The sequence below is a fragment of the Nothobranchius furzeri genome, chromosome 9, assembly GCF_043380555.1.
Source record: "Nothobranchius furzeri strain GRZ-AD chromosome 9, NfurGRZ-RIMD1, whole genome shotgun sequence".
In the NCBI taxonomy this organism is placed as follows: domain Eukaryota; kingdom Metazoa; phylum Chordata; class Actinopteri; order Cyprinodontiformes; family Nothobranchiidae; genus Nothobranchius; species Nothobranchius furzeri.
In genome coordinates, this window is record NC_091749.1 from 7,013,770 (window position 1) to 7,038,978 (window position 25,209).

Consider the following 25,209-nt stretch of genomic DNA (forward strand, 5'->3'; position numbering starts at 1 on the left):
TTTTTAAACATTTTCTAAAATATTTTTTATATTTTTACATTTTTTGTTTTTGTGAAGCGCCTCATGATTTTTATCTTGAGAGGCGCTATAGAAATGATACTTTCTTCTTCTTCTTCTTCTTCTTCTTGGACTGATTCTGTATGTCGTGGGTTAGACCCTTACCACTCAACATGACAATCAGTTTACCTGTGTTTTACCAGATTAATTATGTAAATGATAAATGCTACCTCAGTTAATTCATAAGTTGTTACGCAAGCATGTTCTTTACACAATGTTTTAAAACTTCCAAAGAGAATTTTTGTAAACCCATTTTAAAGGGTTAAATGCAGAATGGTTTAGACAAAGCACGTTACCGGCTTTATGACAAATGTTTAACATGGTGTTTAAAATGTTGCTATTGCACAATTTTTTTTTCAATAAAGTATTGGAAAATTACTTGTCAATTATTGTGTAATTTTGGAAAAAATTGAAAAGATTGATTAGAATATATATTTAAGAATTCTAACTATTATACACCAAAACTAAATACTAATAGACATGAGTAATAGTTACAGATACAAACGAGAAATTATTACATATATAAACGAGTAATGGTTAAGGCAATTACTAGTGAACATTAGTTTCAAACCTTGAGTTTTTTAGTAATGGATTCTCTTGGATACAAGACTTTAGGTAAACTGAGCTTGATTTTTTTGGTTTTTGATTTTGTAAAAACTAGACATCCCAGGGCAATCACTTACCATAAGCAGCTTTAGTAATGATTACTAATTTGGGTTTACAGTGTACGGATAGCCGGAGTGGCCAAATGACCTTAAACATATTATAAGGGTTTGAATAGTAAACTGTAGGGTTAATGTTTTATTTTGAAGGTGAGCTCAACAGGTGAGAAATGTTGTTCTGGTTCAGTTTTTTTCCGCTCTGGTCATTATGCTAGTAAATACTCCGTTATGAGTGATTCTGTTTAAAAAGTTAAGAGTTTGTAAGGCGTGGGTTATAGCGACAGTAGCTCGAAAATAATACTGATAAAAGAGCAACCAGAGTGTCATGATCGCAGAAACCTTCCTGACCCACATGAAAGAATCACCACAAGGCAGGAGGTAAGAAAATAAGAATTTGATTTTATTAAATGAAAAAATGACAATAACGAAGGACGCAGCTCCAAACGGGTGCTGGAAAAAGCCAACGGGAACTAAGGGCAAACTTAGCGAAGCGGAAACCGGGTCGGGGTGGAGCCAGAACAGAGGATGAATGTGAGGAGAGGGTAGGTCAGGTCTGGTCGATGGAGAATTAGGTTGAGGCTGGATGGATGTGGTCAGAGGCGGAGCTGGCCTAAATGGCGCCCTGTGCGAGATCCCCCTGTGACACCCCCCCCCCCCCCCCAACACACACACACACACGAAAAAACATTACACCTACAACTTTGTTTCAAATTGCGTGGAGTGTATATATAATAACATTTGCTAACTGAATACAACATCCAGCTCCTGGCCACCTTCTCACCACTTGTCAAAGTTCTACTAAAATAGACACACTTAACGCAACATGATGGCATCATCGACTTGTACTGTACAGATGTGCTGAAAGGCGAGAGTCTCAACTTTCTGCTAAAAAAAGACCGCTCTAGCTATTATAGTTTTTATTTTATGGCAGTTTACAGTTTAAATGGGATCATACTAGCAGGGCACCTCCAGCGGCCCGCTGTCGCTCCGTTTTTCATGGGGTAAATAATAGCTAATTTCCCGATTCCAAAAAGAAAGAATGGTCCTACCAGCTCGCCACTTCAATATGAAGAAGATCAGTTCAACATGGGGGGAAAAACCTGACCTGTAGGCCAGAGAAATGTTCATTAGCACATCAAGTTCTATTCAGTTTACCGGTAAACATATCACGAATGTACAACAGGTCAATTATTAATCATCTTGGCTACGTAGCTCAATCTATGCATTCCAGTAGCGTTTGCTACAAACAAATACAAAAACAACAATAAAGGAAAACAACTGTCTGACAGACAGCATAGCCAAATTCAAGGCAACACATAAGAATAATCATTCGATTGCTCTTGGTTTCAAGTTAAGCCCATTAAAGTGCTTAAGTAAATATAAGTGTTTCAAAAACAGCGTTTTTGAACCGGAGTTCTGCTCGCGGTGGGAACTCCGCCGAACAAGGTCATTTTTTTAGCGAAAACGATCGACTGGTCACTGACAAGTAAAAGGGTGTTATTGGTAGATGTTAAGAACTTACCGCTGAGGTAAAATGAGAGTATAAAAGAATTGAGGGGAAAAAAAAACGCTTTGTTTTCCAACGCCGTTCTACAAGCAACATGCTTACGGCAGGAGCAGCTTTCATGGTTGCCGCGACTTGGAAGGAGCCAATCAGGAGAGGGACCTCACATCAGCTGACGTGGGTCATGTGACAGGGAGTAGTTGATATGGGTTACACTTTGTTGTGCTTTTATTACAGAAGTATTATTATCATCACTATTATTATTAAGAACATGCGATTTCTATGTTTTGTTATGTATTGGTCGATGCTAAAAAAAATTTTTTAGAAAAAAAAAAAAAAAAGGAAATTAAATGCCGCCCCCTGCAGACTGCCGCCCTGTTCGGCCGCACATGTTGCACATATCAAGCTCTTCCACTGGATGTGGTTGACGAATATCCAGAGCAGGTGAATGGCGGAGAGCAGATGACCAGGGGAGAATGAGTGGCGAGGCTGAGGTACACACTCCAGGACAGAAGAGAACTCAGGCTGAGACTTGGTAGTAGATCCAGGTGAGAGTATCAACCGGCGCTGGAGTGTGGACACGCCACTCCTTAAATCCCCTGGCCTTGTTGATGGGAAATCAGCAGCAGCTGAGGCTCTCCGACACGCCCACCTGCAAATAGACTCAGAGGGAAAAACAGCAGACTCATGACACAGAGACTCTGAGTCATTGCAGTAGAATCGCTGCTATAAGCCAATATTGTTAGACTCCAGCCATGTTTGCCCTGACAACTACTAACTTCAAGGTGTGTGACCCATGTGATCAATGTGAGATGCAATTACATCATCATACATTTAGTTCAATTCAAGTTTCAATTCAAGTTTATTTATATAGCGCCAAATCACGACAAGAGTCGTCTCAAGGCACTTCACATAATAAACATTCCAATTCACAGTTCATTAAGCCAATCAGAAATAATGTTTCCTATATAAGGAACCCAGCAAATTGCATCAAGGCACTGACTAGTGTCAGTGACTATACAGCAATCCTCATACTAAGCAAGCATGCAGTGACAGTGGAGAGGAAAACTCCCTTTTAACAGGAAGAAACCTCCAGAGAATCCTGGCTCAGTATAAGCAGCCATCCTCCACGACTCACTGGGGATCGAGAAGACAGAGCACACACACACACACACACACACACACACACACACACACACACACACACACACACAACAGTTCAACATGATAGATTTATTTTCTCTGGACAAGAAATAAATGATATGGCCACATTTAGATGAAATTTAAATAATTTGACATTAATTATAAATATATAATTAAAAAGGGCCTGTGGGACATTTGATACACTAGCTCTCAACTGTGTGTGTGTGTGTGTGTGTGTGTGTGTGTGTGTGTGTGTGTGTGTGTGTGTGTGTGTCTGTGTGTGTGTGTGTGTGTGTGTGTGTTTTAATAGACAGCTGTACCAGTGTTTCTAAAGCTCAGACTGGTAGAGAATACGCACTAAGGTTGAAGTTTGACAAGAATCAATACATTGTTATGCATTTATTCTACTGATTTATGTATAAAATTTCTCAAGACAGCATGAAGTTAGTTAACTTTTAAATATTTTACAGGAGGAAAAATATCGAGATATATATCGTATATCGGAATTAACCAAAAAGATAGAGATACAGTGGTGTGAAAAACGATTTGCCCCCTTCCTGATTTCTTATTCTTTTGCATGTTTGTCACACAAAATGTTTCTGATCATCAAACACATTTGACCATTAGTCAATGAAAACACAAGTAAACACAAAATGCAGTTTTGAAATGATAGTTTTTATTATTTAGAGAGAGAACAAAATCCAAACAAACAGTTACATTTCAGAGAGCAATTCTTTTGCGGGGACATAAAGAAAATTTAACTTCAACCTGCTCTTCATCTGAAACGTTAAATAGATTTATTGATGTCTAGAGAAAATATCCAGTCTGCCTAATAAGTGTTAAAATGGCCCCCTATGCGCTTTTTAAAAATTTAGGATTTCTCAAACTTAATTCCTAAAGCAGTTGCTAACATGTCTTTAAAGCCCCAGTGTGTGATATTTTTACCTGTTTACTATCAAATCCTGTGTTTCCGGTTCACAAACATGTCCTTTTTCACTAATATTTCCCACCAACATCAATTTTAAATATTCCTCTCAACTTGAAATGATACATTTTTAAATACATAAACTGTGGTCGAGGCTCCATGGTCATCCACCATCTTAAAATACAGTAGCTGTTGAGGGACATACGAGCTCCAGGTTACCCGTTTGGACTGTGACTGTAACCTGACAGAACCAGCAGAGGGCAGCAGTGCGTCCTGGAAGCATGGAGTCTGCTTATTCAACTAAGAAATAGAAAAGAATAGCTACACCGTTGCTGTTCTTGTTAATTTGAATAAAAAACAATTAAATCAAAAGACACATAAAATGTGTCAGTTCGTCATCATGTCCAACACAAGGAAGCCGCATATGTTCAGACCCTGCCCGCTATTAGCTGGATGCCACTCTCCGATTCGTGTCTCTGACTCCCAAACTCACCTCAAGTTGTTCACCCGTCTTTTCCTAGTACCAGAACTCCCGATCCGGTCCCAAAGTGTCTGTTCCAAAGTCCTTCTACTCAATTCTCCTCTCTTCCTGCAGCCTGCCGTCTGGCCCAACACGCTCCAGCGTTAGCCAGTGGCTAAATCAGCTATGTTTACTATATCTCCACAACACTTTACTAACAACGATGTAGTTCTCCACGCATTACTGAGATGCTCTGACACAGAGGGCTTCTTCTCAAACGTTACCTTTAGACTTGGGTCTCCTTTTGTTGGTAATCTGTGGGAGTTTATACACAGCATACACAGCGTGTCCCCCGGCTTTAGGCATGGCTAACTAGGAGCTTGTGACGTCCATCTCCACCACGCCAGCCGTGAGCCACGATTAGCTGGTGGATAAGTCAAATCAAATCAAATCAACTTTATTTATAAAGCGCTTTCACATGGCTAAAATGGACAAACAAAGCGCTGTACACCAGTAAAAAGCACCACAATAGGACAGACATATAACCATCTAAAATACAATGAGCAATACATTAGAAATACAATAAGAAATCCATGTAAAATACAATAAGAAATCCGTTTAAAATACAATAAGAAATCCATTTAAAATACAATACGAAATCCTGAGTGCTAATTCGCAATCCATATCCGGCCTACTTCCCCCAACTTCAATGTCCAAACGCCAGCGAGAACAGATGTGTTTTTAGTCTGCTTTTAAAGGTTTCCAATGATTTGGCCTGCTTTACATCAGCTGGCATTCCAGAGACTTGGTCCAAGTACTGAAAAGGCACGACTCCCACGAGACTTCAGGCTGTACCTGGGCACAGTTAGTAGTCTGTGGTCAGCTGACCCAAGGGAACGCACCGGGTCATGTTGGTGGATGATTTCAGCAAGATATTTAGGTGCCCCTGAGTTTAACGCCTTAAACACAAACAGGATGACCTTAAACCTGATGCGATAAGAAACAGGGAGCCAATGCAAGGCACGTAGGACTGGTGTAATATGTTCAGACCTCCTGGTAGATGTTAACAACCGAGCAACCGAGTTCTGAACCGCCTGGAGGCGTGCTATTGGAGCTTGCCTAAGCCCCGCGTATAGCAAGTTGCAATAATCCAGCCTGCAGGTAACAAAGGCATGGATTACAGTTTCCAAATGACTATGTGACAGAAAAGGCTTAATTTTCGCTATGCGGCGTTGATGAAAAAAGCAAGATCTTATGATTCCGTTCGCTTGAGCACCAAATCTGAGCTCTGCGTCCAGTTTTACCCCTAAGTTAGTGACCACCGCCTTCTGATGCGGTGCCAGAGTGGAAAAATCAGCATTGTTTACTTGATCTCCAGCGTGTCCCCGGCTCACCAACACTCCTGAACCAGCCGTGGCTAACGATCAGCCAGTGATCGCTCCACATCCATATAAGCTGGTAGTGGCAGCATGTTTGTTTACATCAAGGCGCCGTGGTCCACGTGAAATGGATGTTGTGGGAAATTATGTTCCCCTGAAATATTCTGTTTCCCTTAGGCAGTCAAGAGCAAATATTTCCAAATCCACAGAACTTGTTGTCCATTATGAGGACTGAACTACCTCAAATAAAAGATGTTAAACTGAGTGAGATTTCATCTTTTAGATAATATTCAAAAATGATAAATAAGCTTGCTTGCAAAAAAGTGAACAAGAATGTTTTACTGTATCTTTTTATTGTTTTTAGGAGGAATTACAGATCAAAAATCACAAGCATAACATTATTACATCACATTACATCATTTTACCGTAATATAGAGAAAATAGCCTGAAGTCCAATCTCGGGGGGGGGGGGGTGGGGGGGGGGGGGTCAGAATATTTCAGGGGAACACAATTTCTCACAACACCTGACCTCCCGGCTGACGTCACCCCTCCTCCGTGTGTGAATTGTGACGGCTTCAATAACAGAACTAGCTTGTTTCCTTCAGAACTGGTAGGTTGATAAACAGTCATAATTATAAATGCTTTTTTAAAAAGGTCGAGTAACTTGTTTTATGCTTTGTGTAGGTTAGGCTACACAGGTTGGAAATCCATTATACAGTCAAACTCATGAGTGAGCCACCGTAGCTGCAATACTTTATCTGAACTGCAAGGCGCTAATGAGTCGCATTTTTTTTTATCATGATTTCAATGGATTTCACACACGGGGCCATAAAAGTAATATATATAGTAGTAACAAAATAGCTGTTGATGCCTTTAATTTCAATGATGACTAGGAAGAATAATACTTAGACTAGGATCAATGATATTGTTGCTATGGGAAGATAGAAATGAGGCTATAAAAGGTGTGTGATTATTGATTAAATCTTAAAAGTGCCTGACATAGAGTTATGGGTGTACAGGTTGGTGCTTTGTTCATTAGCTGCTAGGCTACTTCCACATGTTTAAACAACTTAGCTCTGTTTCCTTTTACTGTAACTAAATGCAGCAACAGCTTAGAATTTTTTCCCCTGTGTTCACACCTAGCTTGTAGCTAAAATTAATATCAGATTCTGCCAACAAAACAGCTCTACAACAATTTATATGTAAATGTTTTGAATATTTATTGCAAAATCTCATTTTTCTGCTGCAACAACAGTATATAAATAAGAAATGATTATACCTTGTGTTTTACTACAGCGTTGTTAAAGCTGCAGGTTATTGAGGATGCTTGTTTCAGCTGTGAGATTAGTCGATGGGATCAATGAAAAACAATGTTTGTCACAGACTCCAAGGAAACTTTCAGAGAATCCACAAAAAGTGGCTTTCAAATGGTTTTGTTACTGGCAGATTTTTGCAAGTTTAGAAAAGAAGCAGATGAGACGGCGTGTCCGACAATTTTGTTTTTCATCTGATAATATTAGAACATGTCAGTAATGTCAGAGGGACTTTTACAAACACTGTATAACTAACACTCCTGGAGAGGGTATGAATTACACAGAGGCTTCTGGGGAGCCCAGTTATGGGGGTGGGGGGGGGGGTGTTCTGTTTGGCCTTGGCCCCCAAAATGCCTTGAAACGGCCCTGGGTGTGTGACTTGAGTGTTGAAGGTGATCTGAATTGTATCAAATGTACAAATATTACATGTGTATAACTTATTGTTTTATACTGGTAAAAACATGTAGTGGAGATAAATCTACCTGCATTTTACTTTTCAACACTTTGTTTTGTTTTCTTGTTTTTTTTTAACTATTTTCCTGTCCTGTCTGTCTCTCATCTTCCTGCATCTCCTCTATAAACTCTCCAGAAAAACTGCTGCCTGGATTCTTACTTTTTCACCTCATCAGTTACTTTTGCGTAGATCAAAGGGATCCCCTGACCGCAAAGCGGAGAGCGCGTTTCGATGCTGCGTCAGTGAGATTAAATCACTGCAGCACAGGTGATGAGCTCCGCAGTAGCAGAGCGCATCAGGCACGATTAAAAGACAAAGTACTAGATACAAACAGACATGAATGATCGTGTGTTAATTATACTGTTTTGGTTGCGCCACTTTGAGAATGGACGGTGTACTGGACGCAGCTGAAGTTCACCAAGATCAGAGCTCTGCCTCTCTCAGTGCTCTCTGCTTAAAAGAACCTCCGGTATGCTGAGAGTCCATAAATGATATAATATATGTGGAAACATTTTTCCGGCTCTCCCTGACTAGGCTGAAGTTGGCTTTTGATTCCAGCTTCCAGCTTTCCCATAATTCGATAGATCACCTGGATGGAAAACTGGACATTTCAATACATCAGAGCTACCTCTGTGAAATTTGCTGGGGAAAAACTCGCATCAAAATCGGTTCAGAAATCAAGGAGTTATTGTTGATTTAACATGCTGAAACTTCAATGCCTCTGTCAAAGACCTTGACCGGTCCAAGATGGCGGCGCCACTGCTCGTCAGTGTATTCATGCGTGACTGAAGGAAATTACTGGAGGGGCGTCGAATAGTTTCTACGGAAACCCGCTAGGATAAAAAACTAAGTAAACCCTACGAGATAATCGAGCTACATTATTCAGAGGAAAACGACACGGGAATCTCCTTAGGTCGGGATAAATGTTTTTAACAGATCAGCGTTTAGTTTCGGTGTGGTGGAGTCTCGGAGACCGTTAGAGGAGCGGCGAAGCTCCGAGTGGATCTTTAAGGAGGCGCTCCGATGCTACGTAGGCATCAGGAGGAAGAAAAGGGTTTTAGTACGCGGCCGTTTGACCAGGGCACTGTAACTCCGCCGAGTCGTTTTTAAGGTTTGCAGCTTAGCACTATATTTATTTTCCTGTATATCTTAAATTTTGAGCATTGGTTAGTGTTAGTGTGATGGCAGGTCGGAGTCGCAGAGCGTGGTTCAGTGTTCTCCTGGGGCTGGTTGTCGGCTTCACGCTGGCTTCCAGGCTCATCCTGCCCAGAGCCAACGAGCTAAAGAGAGCCGGGCAGAAGCGGAAAGCCAACCCCGCAGCCTGCGGGATCAACGGGGGTCTGAAAAAGGACGGAGTAATATGGGCCCCCCAAGTCAACGATTCACCGACGACCGAGAACCCAGGGACAAGATCTTTGAACTTCCTGTTCGTCGGAGTCATGACGGCCCAGAAGTACCTGAAGAACCGAGCAGTGGCGGCACACAGGTACGTGATCGGGTTAGCTTCGTATTCTCGAGTGTGCCCAGGGGAGACGAGCAGTCAAGCTAGCAGACTCGAATTTCACGTGCTGAACTACACGCGACATTACGGTGCCGTGGTTCGAGAGAGACTTTCAAAATAAAAGCGCACTTTCAGTGTCTGAAACAAGCTCATGAACATCTTTAAAGTTTGTGTTTATGTTTTATTCACTTTTAGAAGAAATTTGTGCATATAAAAATTGTATTATTGAAAGATACTTAAAATTAAAACATCAATAGAATTGTCATCCACTAATACAAAAAAAAGTCAGGTGAACTATATGAGCTGTTCAAGCTTTTATTTAAAATTCACATTTAACACCGTTCTACCCCAGTCTAAAAGTAAAACATTCTGTATCACATCCTCCACATCCAGTTCTGATGTGGCATTTCAAAATAAAGTGCAGTCAAAGTTGACAAAAATGTTAGTTTTCACTATATTCAGTGGTTCATTTCTCACACCATTCCACCTCATTCTGAAAGTAAACCTTTATATTGCATTCCAAAATAAGATTGTTGTGTTGTTCAATAGTACAATATTTATAAGCATGTTACAAGTAAATAACACACAACCACAAACTTTGAAAGACGTTAATCAGCTTGTTTCAGACATACTGGAAGTGTGCTTTCATTTTGAAAGTCTCTCTCAATCAACTGCACCATAATACCACGTGTAAATGCGCACATGAAATTTGAGTGTTGGCTAGCTTTACTTTTTTTTTCTGTGTCAGCTCACTTGACCTCAGTCAGCGGAAGCCAACAGTTTCACACCAGGGCCCTTGTTTATCATCCGTACTTTCAAACAGATCTGTGCGTATTTCGTACCTATGACCAGTTTTACTCATTGTGTGGTATTTACTTGTGCGTAGAAATGTTCCTAATATAAGATCAGCTCTAACCATGCATACACCAGCATCTATACATGATGATATGATACAAAGCTTACGGTGAGTGTGCTATCTCGCATGCTGCCCCAAAGCTGTGGGATGCTTTCCCTCTGCGTGTTAAGCCTGGTTCACGCTGCGATTCTTGTCCGTCGCACAGGATTGTTCATGTCACAGTGAGAATTCCAGAAAGATGTCACACTGTACGACACAAGATTTCAGTGAGGCAGACTGCACGACATCTCTCCCTCCAGCAGGACACGCTGTCATGAGTGCACCTCCCGAAGCACATGTCACTAAGCAGACCGCTAACCAAAACAACGCTGAAAAGATAAAAACAGTTTTAGTGTCAGTTCACTAAACTCATCTTCCTCAAAAAGGGCATTCATCCTTCTCATCCTCCTTCATACATAAAAACCCACTAAACTACTGAGAAGTTACAATCTTTCACAGATCGCCGAAATATCTAAACTTTTGCCGTGAATTCTGTCTCACTGCTCCACAGCTGCGCTCCATATGACAGCTCACACCTGCTGTCACAGAGCGCGACTTTGTCCCTCTACAGCAAAACGCCGCTGAACCATACTGTAACTTTTATTTATCCAGATGAGTCGATTAATAACTTCTTCTCATTTAAAACGAAGATCAGGCCAAGAGGCAGCAGCAACAGACACACAGTTAGCTTTACATCAAAGAACAACAGATAAGATTAAAAAAATACAAAAATAGGATAAAACAGTTAGAAATGAAGACAAAGGAATGTTCTCATATTTAATAGGTACAAGCAATCAAAACAGACTTAAAACAGTCTTTTAAGTTTTCAGAAACACATTGATCACAAAATACTGACTGCACTCAATAATTGAAGGTAGATAATAGAATGTAGGTAGTGAGCTTCAGTGGTTTTTGCAGCTCATTCCAGTCGTTGGAAGCAGCAAACTGGAATGAGGAGTGGGAAGCTCGCACCTTCAAAGAGGGTCTCTTGTCTGCAGTGAAGTTAGCTAATCTGCAGTTAGCAGATAAAAAGTGAACTTGTGACTCCATGTGCACAAAGCATATCATGTAGGGCTGTCGCGGTTGAGGAATTCCCCCTGCGGTGATTCAGGGTGGCTTAATATTGCAGTGTGCGATATTATTGCAGCACTTTTTTTATTGCAGTACTATCTAAACATAATGTTTACACATTTAAAAAAGGTGAAAAATTGCCGTGCCTTCTTTTATAACACTTTACTGAATGCAGATCAAAGGGCGGTAACAACACAGATCGCAGCAACGTTTGTTTCCCCGACAGTCGGAGTCCGACTGAACTTAAAAACAACAAAATTCAGGAGAAGGTTAAACTTTTAAATGCAAATTTGGCTGCAGCATCTAACAAATAAGAAACAAGTCCCCATTTTGTTTAGTTGTTTAAAATCAAGCATAAAAAATTACATGTACCGGGAGCGGGGCACTATCATTTCACTTTCACACACACGAATGACGGTGCTTTATAGCTCGGTCACGTCCTTACCCACAAGGAAAACCAGCATGTTCACCAAATACGGTTTGAGAGAGGATCTGAGAGGGGTGGCAACATTTCCAGCAACACTGAAAACCCTCTCGGATGGTGCGCTCGTTGCACTAACGCACACGTACTTGCGTGTGACTGGCGAGCAAAGGGAATCTCTCCCGGTTGTTGCTCCACCATGTCCGGGGGGTTTCTTTAGGGTGGATGCATTCCTCCTGCAGGTAGCGAGTGAGCTCCAGCTCGGCTCAAACTCTCTTCGGGACGGTTGCAGAAGCAGTGCTTGTCCGGGACTTCAACAGGTCTCCGAGCATTTATTTATTTATTTTTTTTGCCGCTGGTGGCAGCTCTGTCTCGGCCAAGGACTCTGGCAGCGCAGCAGCTGACGTACTGAAAACCGAAGTGCTCCCAAAGGAGCAAAGTAACGTTTCGTTTTGATACCAGCGTAGCCATCCTTCTCAACATGCATCATTGAGTTGAATCAAGTTCAGTAATCGCGGTGGCCCATGATGCAGCGCGGTGGGTTTCTTCATATTGCGATATTTCATTTTTGCGGTTACCGTGACAGCCCTAATATCATGCACATGTGACCAGTTATTTTTACACTGAAATACTTGAATTTGTAGCAGGCATGTTTTTAATAAATGACTTTTAAGAGTCAGAAGTATTCTTTCTCTCTGATGTCAGCTAGATGTAGTTTGGTCACTAAATATGAACTATTAGTTCACATTAAGCCTTTCTTATCCTCAGGTGTGTAATCTACTCCAGTTACTCAGGTGTGTAATCTACTCCAGTTACTCCGGCGTGTAATCTACTCCAGTTACTCAGGTGTTTAATCTACTCCAGTTACTCAGGCATTTAATCTACTCCAGTTACTCAGGCGTTTAATCTACCCCAGTTACTCAGGTGTTTAATCTACTCCAGTTACTCAGGTGTTTAATCTACTCCAGTTACTCAGGTGTATAATTTACTCCAGTTACTCAGGCGTGTAATCTACTTCAGTTACTCAGGCGTGTAATCTACTTCAGTTACTCGGGTGTGTAATCTACTCCAGTTACTCGGGTGTGTAATCTACTCTAGTTACTCGGGTGTGTAATCTACTCTAGTTACTCGGGTGTGTAATCTACTCTAGTTACTCGGGTGTGTAATCTACTCTAGTTACTCGGGTGTGTAATATACTCTAGTTACTCGGGTGTGTAATATACTCTGGTTACTCGGGTGTGTAATCTACTCTTGTTACTCGGGTGTGTAATGTTCTCCAGTTACTCGGGTGTGTAATGTACTCCAGTTACTCAGGTGTGTAATCTACTCCAGTTACTCGGGTGTGTAATCTACTCCAGTTACTCCGGCGTGTAATCTACTCCAGTTACTCAGGTGTTTAATCTACCCCTGTTACTCAGGTGTTTAATCTACTCCAGTTACTCAGGTGTTTAATCTACTCCAGTTACTCAGGTGTTTAATCTACTCTAGTTACTCAGGTGTTTAATCTACTCCAGTTACTCAGGTGTGTAATCTACTCCAGTTATTCAGGCGTGTAATCTACTCCAGTTTCTCAGGCGTGTAATCTACTCCAGTTACTCGGGTGTGTAATCTACTCCAGTTACTCGTTTTTGTAATCTACTCCAGTTACTCAGGTGTGTAATCTACTCCAGTTACTCGTTTGTGTAATCTAATCTAGTTCCTCGGGTGTGTAATCTACTCCAGTTACTCGGGTGTGTAAACTACTCCAGTTACTCTGGTGTGTAATCTACTCCAGTTCCTCGGGTGTGTAATCTACTCCAGTTACTCGGGTGTGTAATCTACAGTTACTTGGGTGTGTAATCTACTCCAGTTACCCGGGTGTGTAATCTACTCCAGTTACTGGGGTGTGTAATCTATTCTGGTTACTCGGGTGTGTAATCTACACCAGTTACTCTTAAGCAGCCTTTTGCACAGCTAAAGACAAATAACGTCTGAGCTGATCCAGGCTTCAAGCGTGTAGGTGCTGTACTTTTTGCACAGGACTAGTTCCGATGTGTTCTAAATGCTAAGAAAAAAGTATAAATTAGCGTCTTTATTATTTTTTTTTAGGTTGTTACGTCCCCGTCAGGAGGTGTTAAAATGTGAAGGAGGGGGTAACATAAGAAACATGATAGTGGGTTTAAAATGGGTTTAATTGTTATGAAAGGTTCTAAAAACAAGTGCAAACAGATTAGGGCTGCACGATATTAGGAATACCTGCGATATTCGATAACAGTGCATAATATTGCGATATCGATATTACTCACAATAAATGAACAAATACTAAAGTATGCAGTGTTGATGTCATCTGGCGTGTGACGTCTGCTCTGGGTTCAAAGCAAACAAAAACTAATGCATGAATTACATTACAACATAACATTTTTATTTCAATAATATGCAGCTGCACCTGCTACTGTATTAGCAGCAAAACAACAAACTGCATGCATGCAGTTTCTCAGTGACTTTAAAACATCACCTTCACCATAAAACGTTTTCTGATGCTCCAAATACAGAAAAACATCCCTTACCAGGGTTTTTAGAATAAATACTTTAAATGTTAAATAATAGTTAACATCACTTAAATGCAACAGCAAATTCTCTCATTGCTACTGAACATTTTCTCCACTTATGCGGTTATGATATAAGGCTGTTGCTGCTATTGGGAAGTGAACTGTGCTGGGCCAAACTAGGAGAATATTAAGATTTTCTGAGGGAAAGAGAAAAACAATTGTCTATCTTTCAGAAGAGGAACTGGCAAAAAACTACATGGAAAATATGTGAAAACGTTTGTTTTAACCCCAAATTGAACAAGTTTACCTAGATCTTAAAAAGCAGCTCAGATGATGAAACTGCAACTATGATTCTGATAACAAGCTAACAAATTGAACTAGCTCCTCTTAAGATAACCGGCTAGCAGAGCTTCTGACTGACAGTTTATGTGCAGCAGCAAATCAACTATCCTGATTAACAAGGTTATAAAAGCTCATAAATGAAAAATCACTTTTGATGTGTGGGGGAACTTTTCCAGGCCCTCTTTAGCAGGGTGGGACTGGGAGGAGAGTGCTGTAGCCTTTTAGCTGGAAGCTAACCGGAGCCTGAGGCTAACATCACCACCCGGTGGAACACTAGCGACATGGTGGGTTGGTTCACCGGCACGTGTCGGAGTCAGCCCGATTATTATCAGCTGCTTAACGACACCGAGCGGACTCACGTTCACGTTTGAAAGCAGCGCTGATTCCAGAAACCTCAGCCCAAAGTGCGTTCGTTAATCTGAGCCAGCATGACGAACAAGGGAAGCGAGCGGAAAGCGGGGGCGGAGCGGAGATAGTGGAATTTTAGGGTAAGGGTCTACGTAGGGGGCGGGCATATTATGTGAACAGACCCATCTGATTGGCCGCATATCAGAAGGGCTACATTTGATTGGTCAAATAATACTTCCGTTTAAAAAACAGCTGGTTTGACACGGATGGAAATGTTTGAACCAAACATTTATTGCCGTTTTTGACGTGCTTTGCGATGGGCCTATCGCACGTCCTGTTATCGCGATGACGATAATTTTTCGATATATTGTGCAGCCCTAAAACAGATGGTAAGCATTATTACAATAATGCCAAACAAAACCCAAGACTAAAAGGTTAACATTAAAAGACCAGTTACCAACATTAAAACACCTGGTTAAAACTTATATTAAAAGTTTTACCAAACAGAAGGCGTTTCCAAATTCCACAAGTTGATAATAAAAACCGACGCACTATAAAACACTGAGTATTTTAAATCCCAAAGTCGGTAAACTACGATGTTAATCTTAAAACGAGTCAACCAAGTTGACATCAAACAAAGATTACCCTGAATCACTCAGAGTTAAAACTATTAAAGTTAAAACTCATCAAAACGAAGGGGTTGAAAACAAAATGAGGCCTGGAGGACAGCAGAACCCCTGCACTGCTGCCTCCCAGACTGCTGAAGGCACGGCCTTTTTATCCCAGGTGTGGGTCATCAGCAGGATTCTGATCAGCTGTGCTCCTCAGCAGCCAGAGGAGGGGCGGTGTCGGGCTGATCACCAGGGCTGGATGATCCTGGCTCCTGCACCTGAAGAGGCCAGGCAGGTGGCCATAACATAGGTTTTACTAATCAGATAAAGGTTTTACAAATCACAAATTATGTTTTAATGCAATCTGCTGTTGGTCAAGCATATTCTAGCCCAGGTTTGAAGAGTCTAGGTAGTTTTATAATAGGAGTAAACTAAAGAGAGGCTTTGGGAGGGGTTAGGGGTTAGGGAACCAACTTCAGCTTTGGGAGAACTTGACCAAGTTAGGTTGTTGTGAGCCGACAAGTAGCCAACACCCACTGACCTCTGCCCACCTCTACTCCCACTGTGATTGGACAGAAATCTGAGACACATGATTGAATGGCTTGACAAGACAAAGCCTTTCATTGGTTCTTTTGGAAGCAAGCTAGATTTGGGACATGTTTTGTACTTGTAGACTTTTGTAACTGTAGACTGAGATGTGTGTTTTGAAAGTTGTAATTTGAAACATTTACATTGATTTTTTTTCTGGAAGTTTCAAAATTAAAGTTTAATGTTATGTACCAAAGTTACATGTTACAAAATGAGCACTGCGTGCTACAAAACAAAAGTTAGATGTTACAAAACAAAAGTTTCATGTTACAAAACTTGAATTACATGCTACCAAACAAGTTACAATTACAAAACATGCTACAAGTTACAAAACTTGGTACAAGTTACATGTAATATTGTTCCAATTGTAGTTCCATAGGGAGACAGATTTTGCCTCACTGGCACCACAAACATATTTCTATTCCCTGTTTGCCCTTGGAGAGAACTGCTTAAGCTGCTGGTGGGAACAGTGCAGTGAAACAATCCTGAGCTTCCCCTACAGCTGGTGCAGGTGAAGGAGCGAGTGGTCCCATCATTCCTTTTTGGCTTTACCTCCATCATTACTGCTGTGAGCTACGTTACGATGTACGGGCAAATCTTACTCCTTGTTTGCATAAAACACCGGAAAGTGGAGATCCAGGAGGAGCTGCATTAGAAACCAAACATTGTCCTGCATTACAGCTAGGGCTGGGCAAAACGATTATTTTTGTAATCGATTAATCTAGCGATTATTTTTTGATGCATCGATTAATCTAACGATTAATTTGTTAATTTGATTAGATTTTGATTAGATTAAATTATTGATTTTTTCCCAATTATTTGACTTGTATAGCAGTTTGATTATTACTAATTTATGTATCTCAATGAAATAAATGCAAATTTCTTCATTTGAACACATTTTAATAAAAAAATCAAAAATAAAGTTGTTGTAATAGTAGTACAATCTTATGTTAGAGATAACATTTAACAAAAAATTCAATGTTGTGCAAACGATTCTTATAAATCAAGGAAAATTTATAACAAAAAATATATATAAATAGCAGCAATGGCGTCTTTTAACAAACAAAATCTAACATAAGTAACCTAAGTAGGACTCTGTGACTAGACTTGTCCAAGCATCAGTGGTAAAGGAGATTTTGGATGAGGCCTTTTTTAGTTCATTCCTTAGTTTCTCAACTGAAGTTTGATACTTTCTCTCCATCATGCTTGTAACATAGAAGGCAGAGTGTAATCTGGTTGAAAAGTGGTCAGCATTTCTTTGAATCCTTCACCCCCAACCACAGCAAGTGGCCTCATGTCTTTCAGAATCATAGATAGGATGCTCTCAGTAAGTACAGCCACCTCCTGGGGGGTACAGGCTGTTCTTTTCTGACAGTAATCCTCCAGACTTTTCTGTTTGTTCTTGAAAACATAAATCACACAGACAACACACTGATAAATTAAAATTATTACAAAAATATTTATGTAGAAAGCATAATATCAAAATAATAATTTGAAGATCTGTATTTCAGTGTTTTCTCAAAATATTTAATCTATAAGATTTGTTAAAAAAGAGGTTTTTAACACAAAATGCTGCACATTTTTGTAGTGATTAGATGGTTCAACTTAGATCTATAAGATCAACAAGCTGAAGGAGCATGATGTATAAAAAATAACGTTCAAACAGGATGAGGCATTAAACTTGACAATCAAGAGTCCGTTGTCATTTTGCTTTTGCAAGCACTTCAACAATATTGTAATAATGTCCACGACGGCTACATTTAGCAGGTGCTACATTGTCTTTGTTAACATTTTTACTGTGGACAATTAGCTCTCTCCCACATTGTCAGCTCTCGCCGATTCTCATAATCAGCACATGCGCATTCCGACTCATTTGGCCATCATGTGCCACAAATAAAACCCAACAAAACAGATAATAGCTGCTGCTATATGTTACTAGTAAGCAGCTTAAATGAGGGTTAGTGAGTTCCAGGGGTTGAGTGTTTACAATGGGGCAAAAAAGTATTTAGTCAGCCACCGATTGTGCAAGTTCTCCCACTTAAAATGATGACAGAGGTCAGTAATTTTCATCATAGGTACACTTCAACTGTGAGAGACAGAATGTGGAAAAAATCCATGAATTCACATGGCAGGATTTTTAAAGAATTTATTTGTAAATCAGGGTGGAAAATAAGTATTTGGTCAATAACAAAAATTCAACTCAATACTTTGTAACATAACCTTTGTTGGCAATAACAGAGGTCAAACGATTACTATAGGTCTTTACCAGGTTTGCACACACAGTAGCTGGTATTTTGGCCCATTCCTCCAAGCAGATCTTCTCGAGAGCAGTGGTGTTTTGGGGCTGTCGCTGAGCAACACGGACTTTCAACTCCCTCCATAGATTTTCTATGGGTTTGAGGTCTGGAGACTGGCTAGGCCACTCTAGGACTTTCAAATGCTTCTTACGGAGCCACTCCTTTGTTGCCCGGGCGGTGTGTTTGGGATCATTGTCGTGTTGGAAGACCCAGCCACGTTTCATCTTCAAAGCTCTCACTGATGGAAGGAGGTTTTGGCTCAGAATCTCACGATACATGGCCCCATTCATTCTGTCCTTAACACGGATCAGTCGTCCTGTCCCCTTAGCAGAAAAACAGCCCCAAAGCATGATGTTCCCACCCCCATGCTTCACAGTAGGTATGGTGTTCTCGGGATGCAACTCAGTATTCTTCTTCCTCCAAACACGACGAGTTGAGTTTATACCAAAAAGTTCTACTTTGGTTTCATCTGACCACATGACATTCTCCCAATCCTCTGCTGTATCATCCATGTGCTCTCTGGCAAACTTCAGACAGGCCTGGACATGCACTGGCTTCAGCAGTGGAACACGTCTGGCACTGCAGGATTTGATTCCCTGCCATTGTAGTGTGTTACTGATGTGACCTTTGTTACTGTGGTCCCAGCTCTCTGCAGGTCATTCACCAGGTCCCCCCGTGTGGTTCTGGGATTCTTGCTCACCGTTCTCATGATCATTTTGACCACACGGGATGAGATCTTGCGTGGAGCCCCAGATCGAGGGAGATTATCAGTGGTCTTGTATGTCTTCCATTTTCTGATAATTGCTCCCACAGTTGATTTTATCACACCAAGCTGCTTGCCTATTGTAGATTCACTCTTCCCAGTCTGATGCAGGTCTACAATTCTTTTCCTGGTGTCCTTCGAAAGCTCTTTGGTCTTGGCCATAGTGGAGTTTGGAGTCTGACTGTTTGAGGCTGTGGACAGGTGTCTTTTATACAGATAATGAGTTCAAACAGGTGCCATTAATACAGGTAACGAGTGGAGGACAGAAAAGCTTCTTAAAGAAGACGTTACAGGTCTGTGAGAGCCAGAGATTTTCCTTGTTAGAAGTGACCAAATACTTATTTTCCACCCTGATTTACAAATAAATTCTTTAAAAAATCCTGCCATGTGAATTCATGGATTTTTTTTCACATTCTGTCTCTCACAGTTGAAGTGTACCTATGATGTAAATTACTGACCTCTGTCATCACTTTAAGTGGGAGAACTTGCACAATCGGTGGCTGACTAAATACTTTTTTGCCCCACTGTATCTATGTGTGTGAGTGGGTCTGCTTGTGTGTGTGAGTTAGTGCATGGCTACATGGGAGTGTTTGGATGTTATTAAAAAAAAAGTTGAAAACTTACGGTGTTTTTTCGTTTGCAGAAGCTGCTCCTGGATGCCTTCGTTTGAGGTGCTGGTGCATAGCCGTCATGCTTTTATGATAGGCTATTTCCACTTTACAAAGCCAGCAAACGACTGAATCGCTTCCTTTTCTGTTAAAATAGTCCCATACTTTTGAACTGCGAGTTCGGGTTGAGTGATTTAAGTCGACTGCCCCGCTCATGTTGCCACTACTCGCTGCTGCCATGTTTGTTTTTGAATGTGATGACGCATCGACGCAAATTATTTGCGTCGACGTATTTTACGTGTCGTCGTAATCGATTACGTCAACGCGTCGTCCCGGTCCTAATTACAGCCACTACAAAAGGGCTGTTTACAACTTAAGCCTAATTTATAGTTCTCCACCTGCGTTGGGACGGACACACGCAACGCCATTATCAGTCCTTGCAAGCCTGCTGGAGAGCCCTCCCAAGGACAGACGGAGTCAAGCTCTCTTTTCTGAACATCTGTCCGTCGAGACGGAGAACGCAAGCTTGTGATTGGTCAGGATGCCTCTGTCATCTACAGCTCCGCCATTGTGCCCCCAAAAACATAAATAAAGCCGAAGATATCTAGCGGCAGACATGGAGCAGCTAAAAAAAAATACCTCGCGGAAAAACTGAAAAACATGAACGTTTTATTCCCCCTTGACTGGAGGAGTGTAAAGATAGGCAGCAAGTGTTTTATTCGTGGACGGAAATGACAAGAAATGTGGGTTTAGAGGTGGTGCATGAAGAGGTGGAGGAGGATGGGGGATAAATTTGTCTGTGTTAAAAAGTCTCTTAAATAAAAAAAACAATAAAAACACACTACAGGGAGTGCAGAATTATTAGGCAAGTTGTATTTTTGAGGAACAATTTTATTATTGAACAACAACCATGTTCTCAATGAACCCAAACAACTCATTAATATCAAAGCTGAATGTTTTTGGAAGTAGTTTTTAGTTTGTTTTTAGTTTTAGCTATTTTAGGGGGATATCTGTGTGTGCAGGTGACTATTACTGTGCATAATTATTAGGCAACTTAACAAAAAACAAACATATACCCATTTCAATTATTTATTTTTACCAGTGAAACCAATATAACATCTCCACATTCCCAAATATACATTTCTGACATTCAAAAACAATACAAAAACAAATCAGCGACCAATATAGCCACCTTTCTTTGCAAGGACACTCAAAAGCCTGCCATCCATGGATTCTGTCAGTGTTTTGATCTGTTCACCATCAACATTGCGTGCAGCAGCAACCACAGCCTCCCAGACACTGTTCAGAGAGGTGTACTGTTTTCCCTCCTTGTAAATCTCACATTTGATGTTGATGATGGACCACAGGTTCTCAATGGGGGTCAGATCAGGTGAACAAGGAGGCCATGTCATTAGTTTTTCTTCTTTTATACCCTTTCTTGCTGTGGGTATAACTGTGGAGTATTTGGACACGTGTGATGGAGCATTGTCCTGCATGAAAATCATGTTTTTCTTGAAGGATGCAGACTTCTTCCTGTACCACTGCTTGAAGAAGGTGTCTTCCAGAAACTGGCAGTAAGACTGGGAGTTGAGCTCGACTCTATCTGCAACCTGAAAAGGCCCCACAAGCTCATCTTTGATGATGCCAGCCCAAACCAGTACTCCACCTCCACCTTGCTGGCGTCTTGAGTCGGACTGGAGCTCTCTGCCCTTTACCAATCCAGCCACGGGCCCATCCATCTGGCCCATCAAGACTCACTCTCATTTCATCAGTCCATAAAACCTTAGAAAAATCAGTTGATAGGTAATTTATCCCGTATTACCTTAAAGGACGACACACACAGAGAGAGAGAGATTATTTGTAATGTCCATGTGGGCGAATCAACATGCGAGAAGCTGTACTCAACCAACCAGCCCCCTCTCTGCTCCAGCCTCAAAGCCTTCACCTCACCAGCTCTGCATACCCGTGGTCTCCATCATATTTGGGCAACCATTCAGTCGGTGAAGCTGAAGGAGTTAGAGAATGGATGTGTTTATCCCTGCTTAACATTCTATCTACGTAAGTCATTTTGTTTACTAGTTTAGTAAGAGTTATCATGCAGATAAGAGCAATTACTTTTTCAGATAGTATTTAGCTAATCATCACACCTCCTTTCTGTCTGTCACACACTCACTCACTCACTCACTCACGAACTTTTTGCTCATTTCTAATTAGAATTTTGACCATAAAGATCTTAGAAATTAAATGTAAAATAAAGATTTCAGAACCAAACATTTCTGTCCCTATGTTCTATACCTAATCATCACTTCCTCAAACATTTCTTTAAAACTTCCTATTGCCTTCTCTCTTTTCTCCACCTGTCTCCTCTGCCTCCCTTTCTGCCTTTCTTTCCTCTCCGTCTATCCTTTCCTTCCTCACCTGTCCAATATTTCCTTCTTCCATTCGCCTTTCTTCTAACTTCTCACACTCTTTCCATATCTGATTGCAGCCTTACCAAAACCATCCCCCATAACACTTCCCTGTCTCTCATACACCCCCTCCTTGTCCTTTCTTCTCCAACATCTCTCAGGAAACACACACACACACACACTGAGCCTTCTGACCCACACTTACACGTCACAGGATGTTAGTGTTATTCATACATGTACAGAATAAAGAACAAGACAACACAGAACAAAACAGAAACATAGAACATAGACTGTCTAGAATCTGCACGTTTCACACAGAACAAACTAGGCTCAAAGCCTCAGAACTACATTCGGATCACCCACTCAGAGATCTCGGCCGAGACACACATTCAGGCTTCAGAACCTTGGCCCAAAACTTCTCTCACACACAAACAGAAACGAACCTGCAGGCTTTCACTCACAACAGTCAGAGCTTTGACACACAAATTAAAAAACCACAAAGCGACATACAACACAAATACAGAAAACATGCCAGTCACCAGCGACAACTTAAACAATACACAACACGGAAACCGGCAAGCCCACCCACAAAAATGGAACGCAGCCCCATGTCACACATAACACAGACCGGGAAATTAGACCGACTTGAGATCTTTAAGCCAAATAACGGTGATTAATTTGGAGTATTTTTGTAGCACCTAAAAACAATGAGTTTACATAAGTGATTTTGCATAATCCAACCCTATTACGACCCACATTCCGCCGTGGGATGTCTTATGTACGCAGACAAAAGACTGGATTACAACCTCCCTCCGTTGGCCTCTCCTCTCTCAGATTACTATCCGCTTTACCGTGGCTACACATCACCACTTCTCCCCCAGTGCCGCAGGCATGCTGCCAAGCCAGTATACATTTCACATACATGTTCAGTAAACCCAAAACGAGCGGGGTGCGCAGTCCGGGACTCGCTGCGAAAACATCTCAATGCACTTCCATGTAGACAGAACTAAACAGCCCACCTGCCGGCAACTGCAAAAAGGGGTGTGTCTGTGCCAAACTGCGGTTGGCTGCTTTAACGCAGCGCTTTGAGGCAATCGGAGTCCAGGACAAGGTCCAGCAGCTCTCGGACCAGCTTCTCAGCCGGGGCATGAAACGTCTTTCATGCGTGGATTCACTTCCATCACTTCCAGCGTAAAATCACTGTCGTCCAGTTGTTAGGAAAAAGGTTCAATTAATTTTTACTCACCCAGCGTGCTATTCAGCTGGCTGTCTGCTCTCCGGAGCTTTTCCACCAGAGCTGATCCATCGTCTCCCGTCTTTTTCCGGTCATCAACCAAACTTTCTCACACACTCAAGAGGTTCGCACACACATACGGCCGCAACAGGCCCACCTCAATCAACTTAAACCACACTGCCAGTGGTTAAAGAAACAGATGCAAATTAATGAATTAACTTACTCTCCTCCGCGTTATAAATTCGTCCTGAGTTCCGAGCGCGAGAGCCTGTTGATGAAAGTTTGTCTGCAGAGCTATGTAGCCAGCCGACGGGACAGTTTGCAGCCCCCCAGACTTTTGATGAAGAAGTGGCGCCACGCGGCTCCCTGGAGACAATCTTTCACCGCTAGGCTCTGCCTTCCCCGTACGGGCCACCATTTGATAGGTAATTAGATTTATCCCATATTACCTTAAAGGACGACACAGAGAGAGAGAGAGAGAGAGAGAGATTATTTGTAATGTCCATGTGGGCGAATCAACATGCGAGAAGCTGGACTCAACCAACCAGCCCCCACTCTGCTCCAGCCTCAAAGCCTTCACCTCACCAGCTCTGCATACCCGTGGTCTCCATCAGGAGACCAGAATGTTAGGTAATATTTAATCTCCATAACCCTGGAACCTGAAATAACACACATGACAACAATGAAGACATTTTACCCTGAGTCCCCAAAACATGGAGAGTTAACACAGAGAAACCTCCTCCGAGGCTTCTCCATGTCACTCCCGTGTGCTCCTAGTTTGTCAGGGCTTTATTCACAATGGATGGAGGAGAAGGCGGGCCTTCTCAGGTTACAGAGGTACAGTTTTCAGTTGGAAACCCACAATCAACATCCTTGCTCAACCTTTCATGAACAGCAACAGTTGGCAAAAACAGAGATTCATGAAGTGTTAATAACACAAAATGGGCATCTTTTAGGCCTCAAAAAGGTACAATTATAAAAATACCCAACATCATTCTTGAGATATTTCTTGGCCCAGTCTTGACGTTTCAGCTTGTGTGTCTTGTTCAGTGGTGGTCGTCTTTCAGCCTTTCTTACCTTGGCCATGTCTCTGAGTTATTGCACACCTTGTGCTTTTGGGCACTCCAGTGATGTTGCAGCTCTGAAATTTGGCCAAACTGGTGGCAAGTGGCATCTTGGCAGCTGCACGCTTGACTGATCCATATCGGCTTTAAATGACAGTCGTCTTGTTTTTGCTCAGATAAGTAGGGAGTTGTGCTATTTTGTAGGGATGCACCGATGGATCGGCATTTGATCGTAATCGTCCGATAGCGCCTCTATCGGTTTTGATCGGAATTTTCAAAATAGATCAAAGCAAACCGATCAGGTAGGGTTGTCACAGTAACCAGTGTAGCAGTAAACCCCGCTAAAAAAAGTTGACAATAATAATAACCGTCTTGTTTTTAAAAAAAAAAATATTATCTTGGTGGGTTTACCGTGGCTCCGGTGTAGGCGCGGTGACCCTTACCAGCCACCGTATCATTGGCTGAAGTTGCCGGCGGCACATGCACGCTTTGCTGTTTACAACCAAAACTTTCTTGAAGCTAAAGCTGAAATAATGGTCAAAGGAGGAGACGGCAGCGCTCAGGAGGACATTTATTGTCCCTCAAAGAAGACAAAGTCGGAAGTACGGGCATATTTTAGATATTTGAAGAATG

The 25,209-nt window shown here is 41.6% G+C and overlaps 1 protein-coding gene across 1 annotated transcript in view; it reads left to right on the forward strand.

Moving 5' to 3' along the window:
• The first annotated feature begins 8,939 nt into the window (after positions 1-8,939).
• chsy1 (chondroitin sulfate synthase 1) overlaps positions 8,940-25,209 on the forward strand; it is a 30,263-nt gene continuing 13,993 nt past the window's right edge. The window contains exon 1 of the mRNA XM_070554618.1: positions 8,940-9,383. Within this exon, the coding sequence (XP_070410719.1) occupies positions 9,079-9,383 (305 nt within the window). The 5' untranslated portion in view covers positions 8,940-9,078. The remainder of the gene's footprint in view (positions 9,384-25,209) is intronic.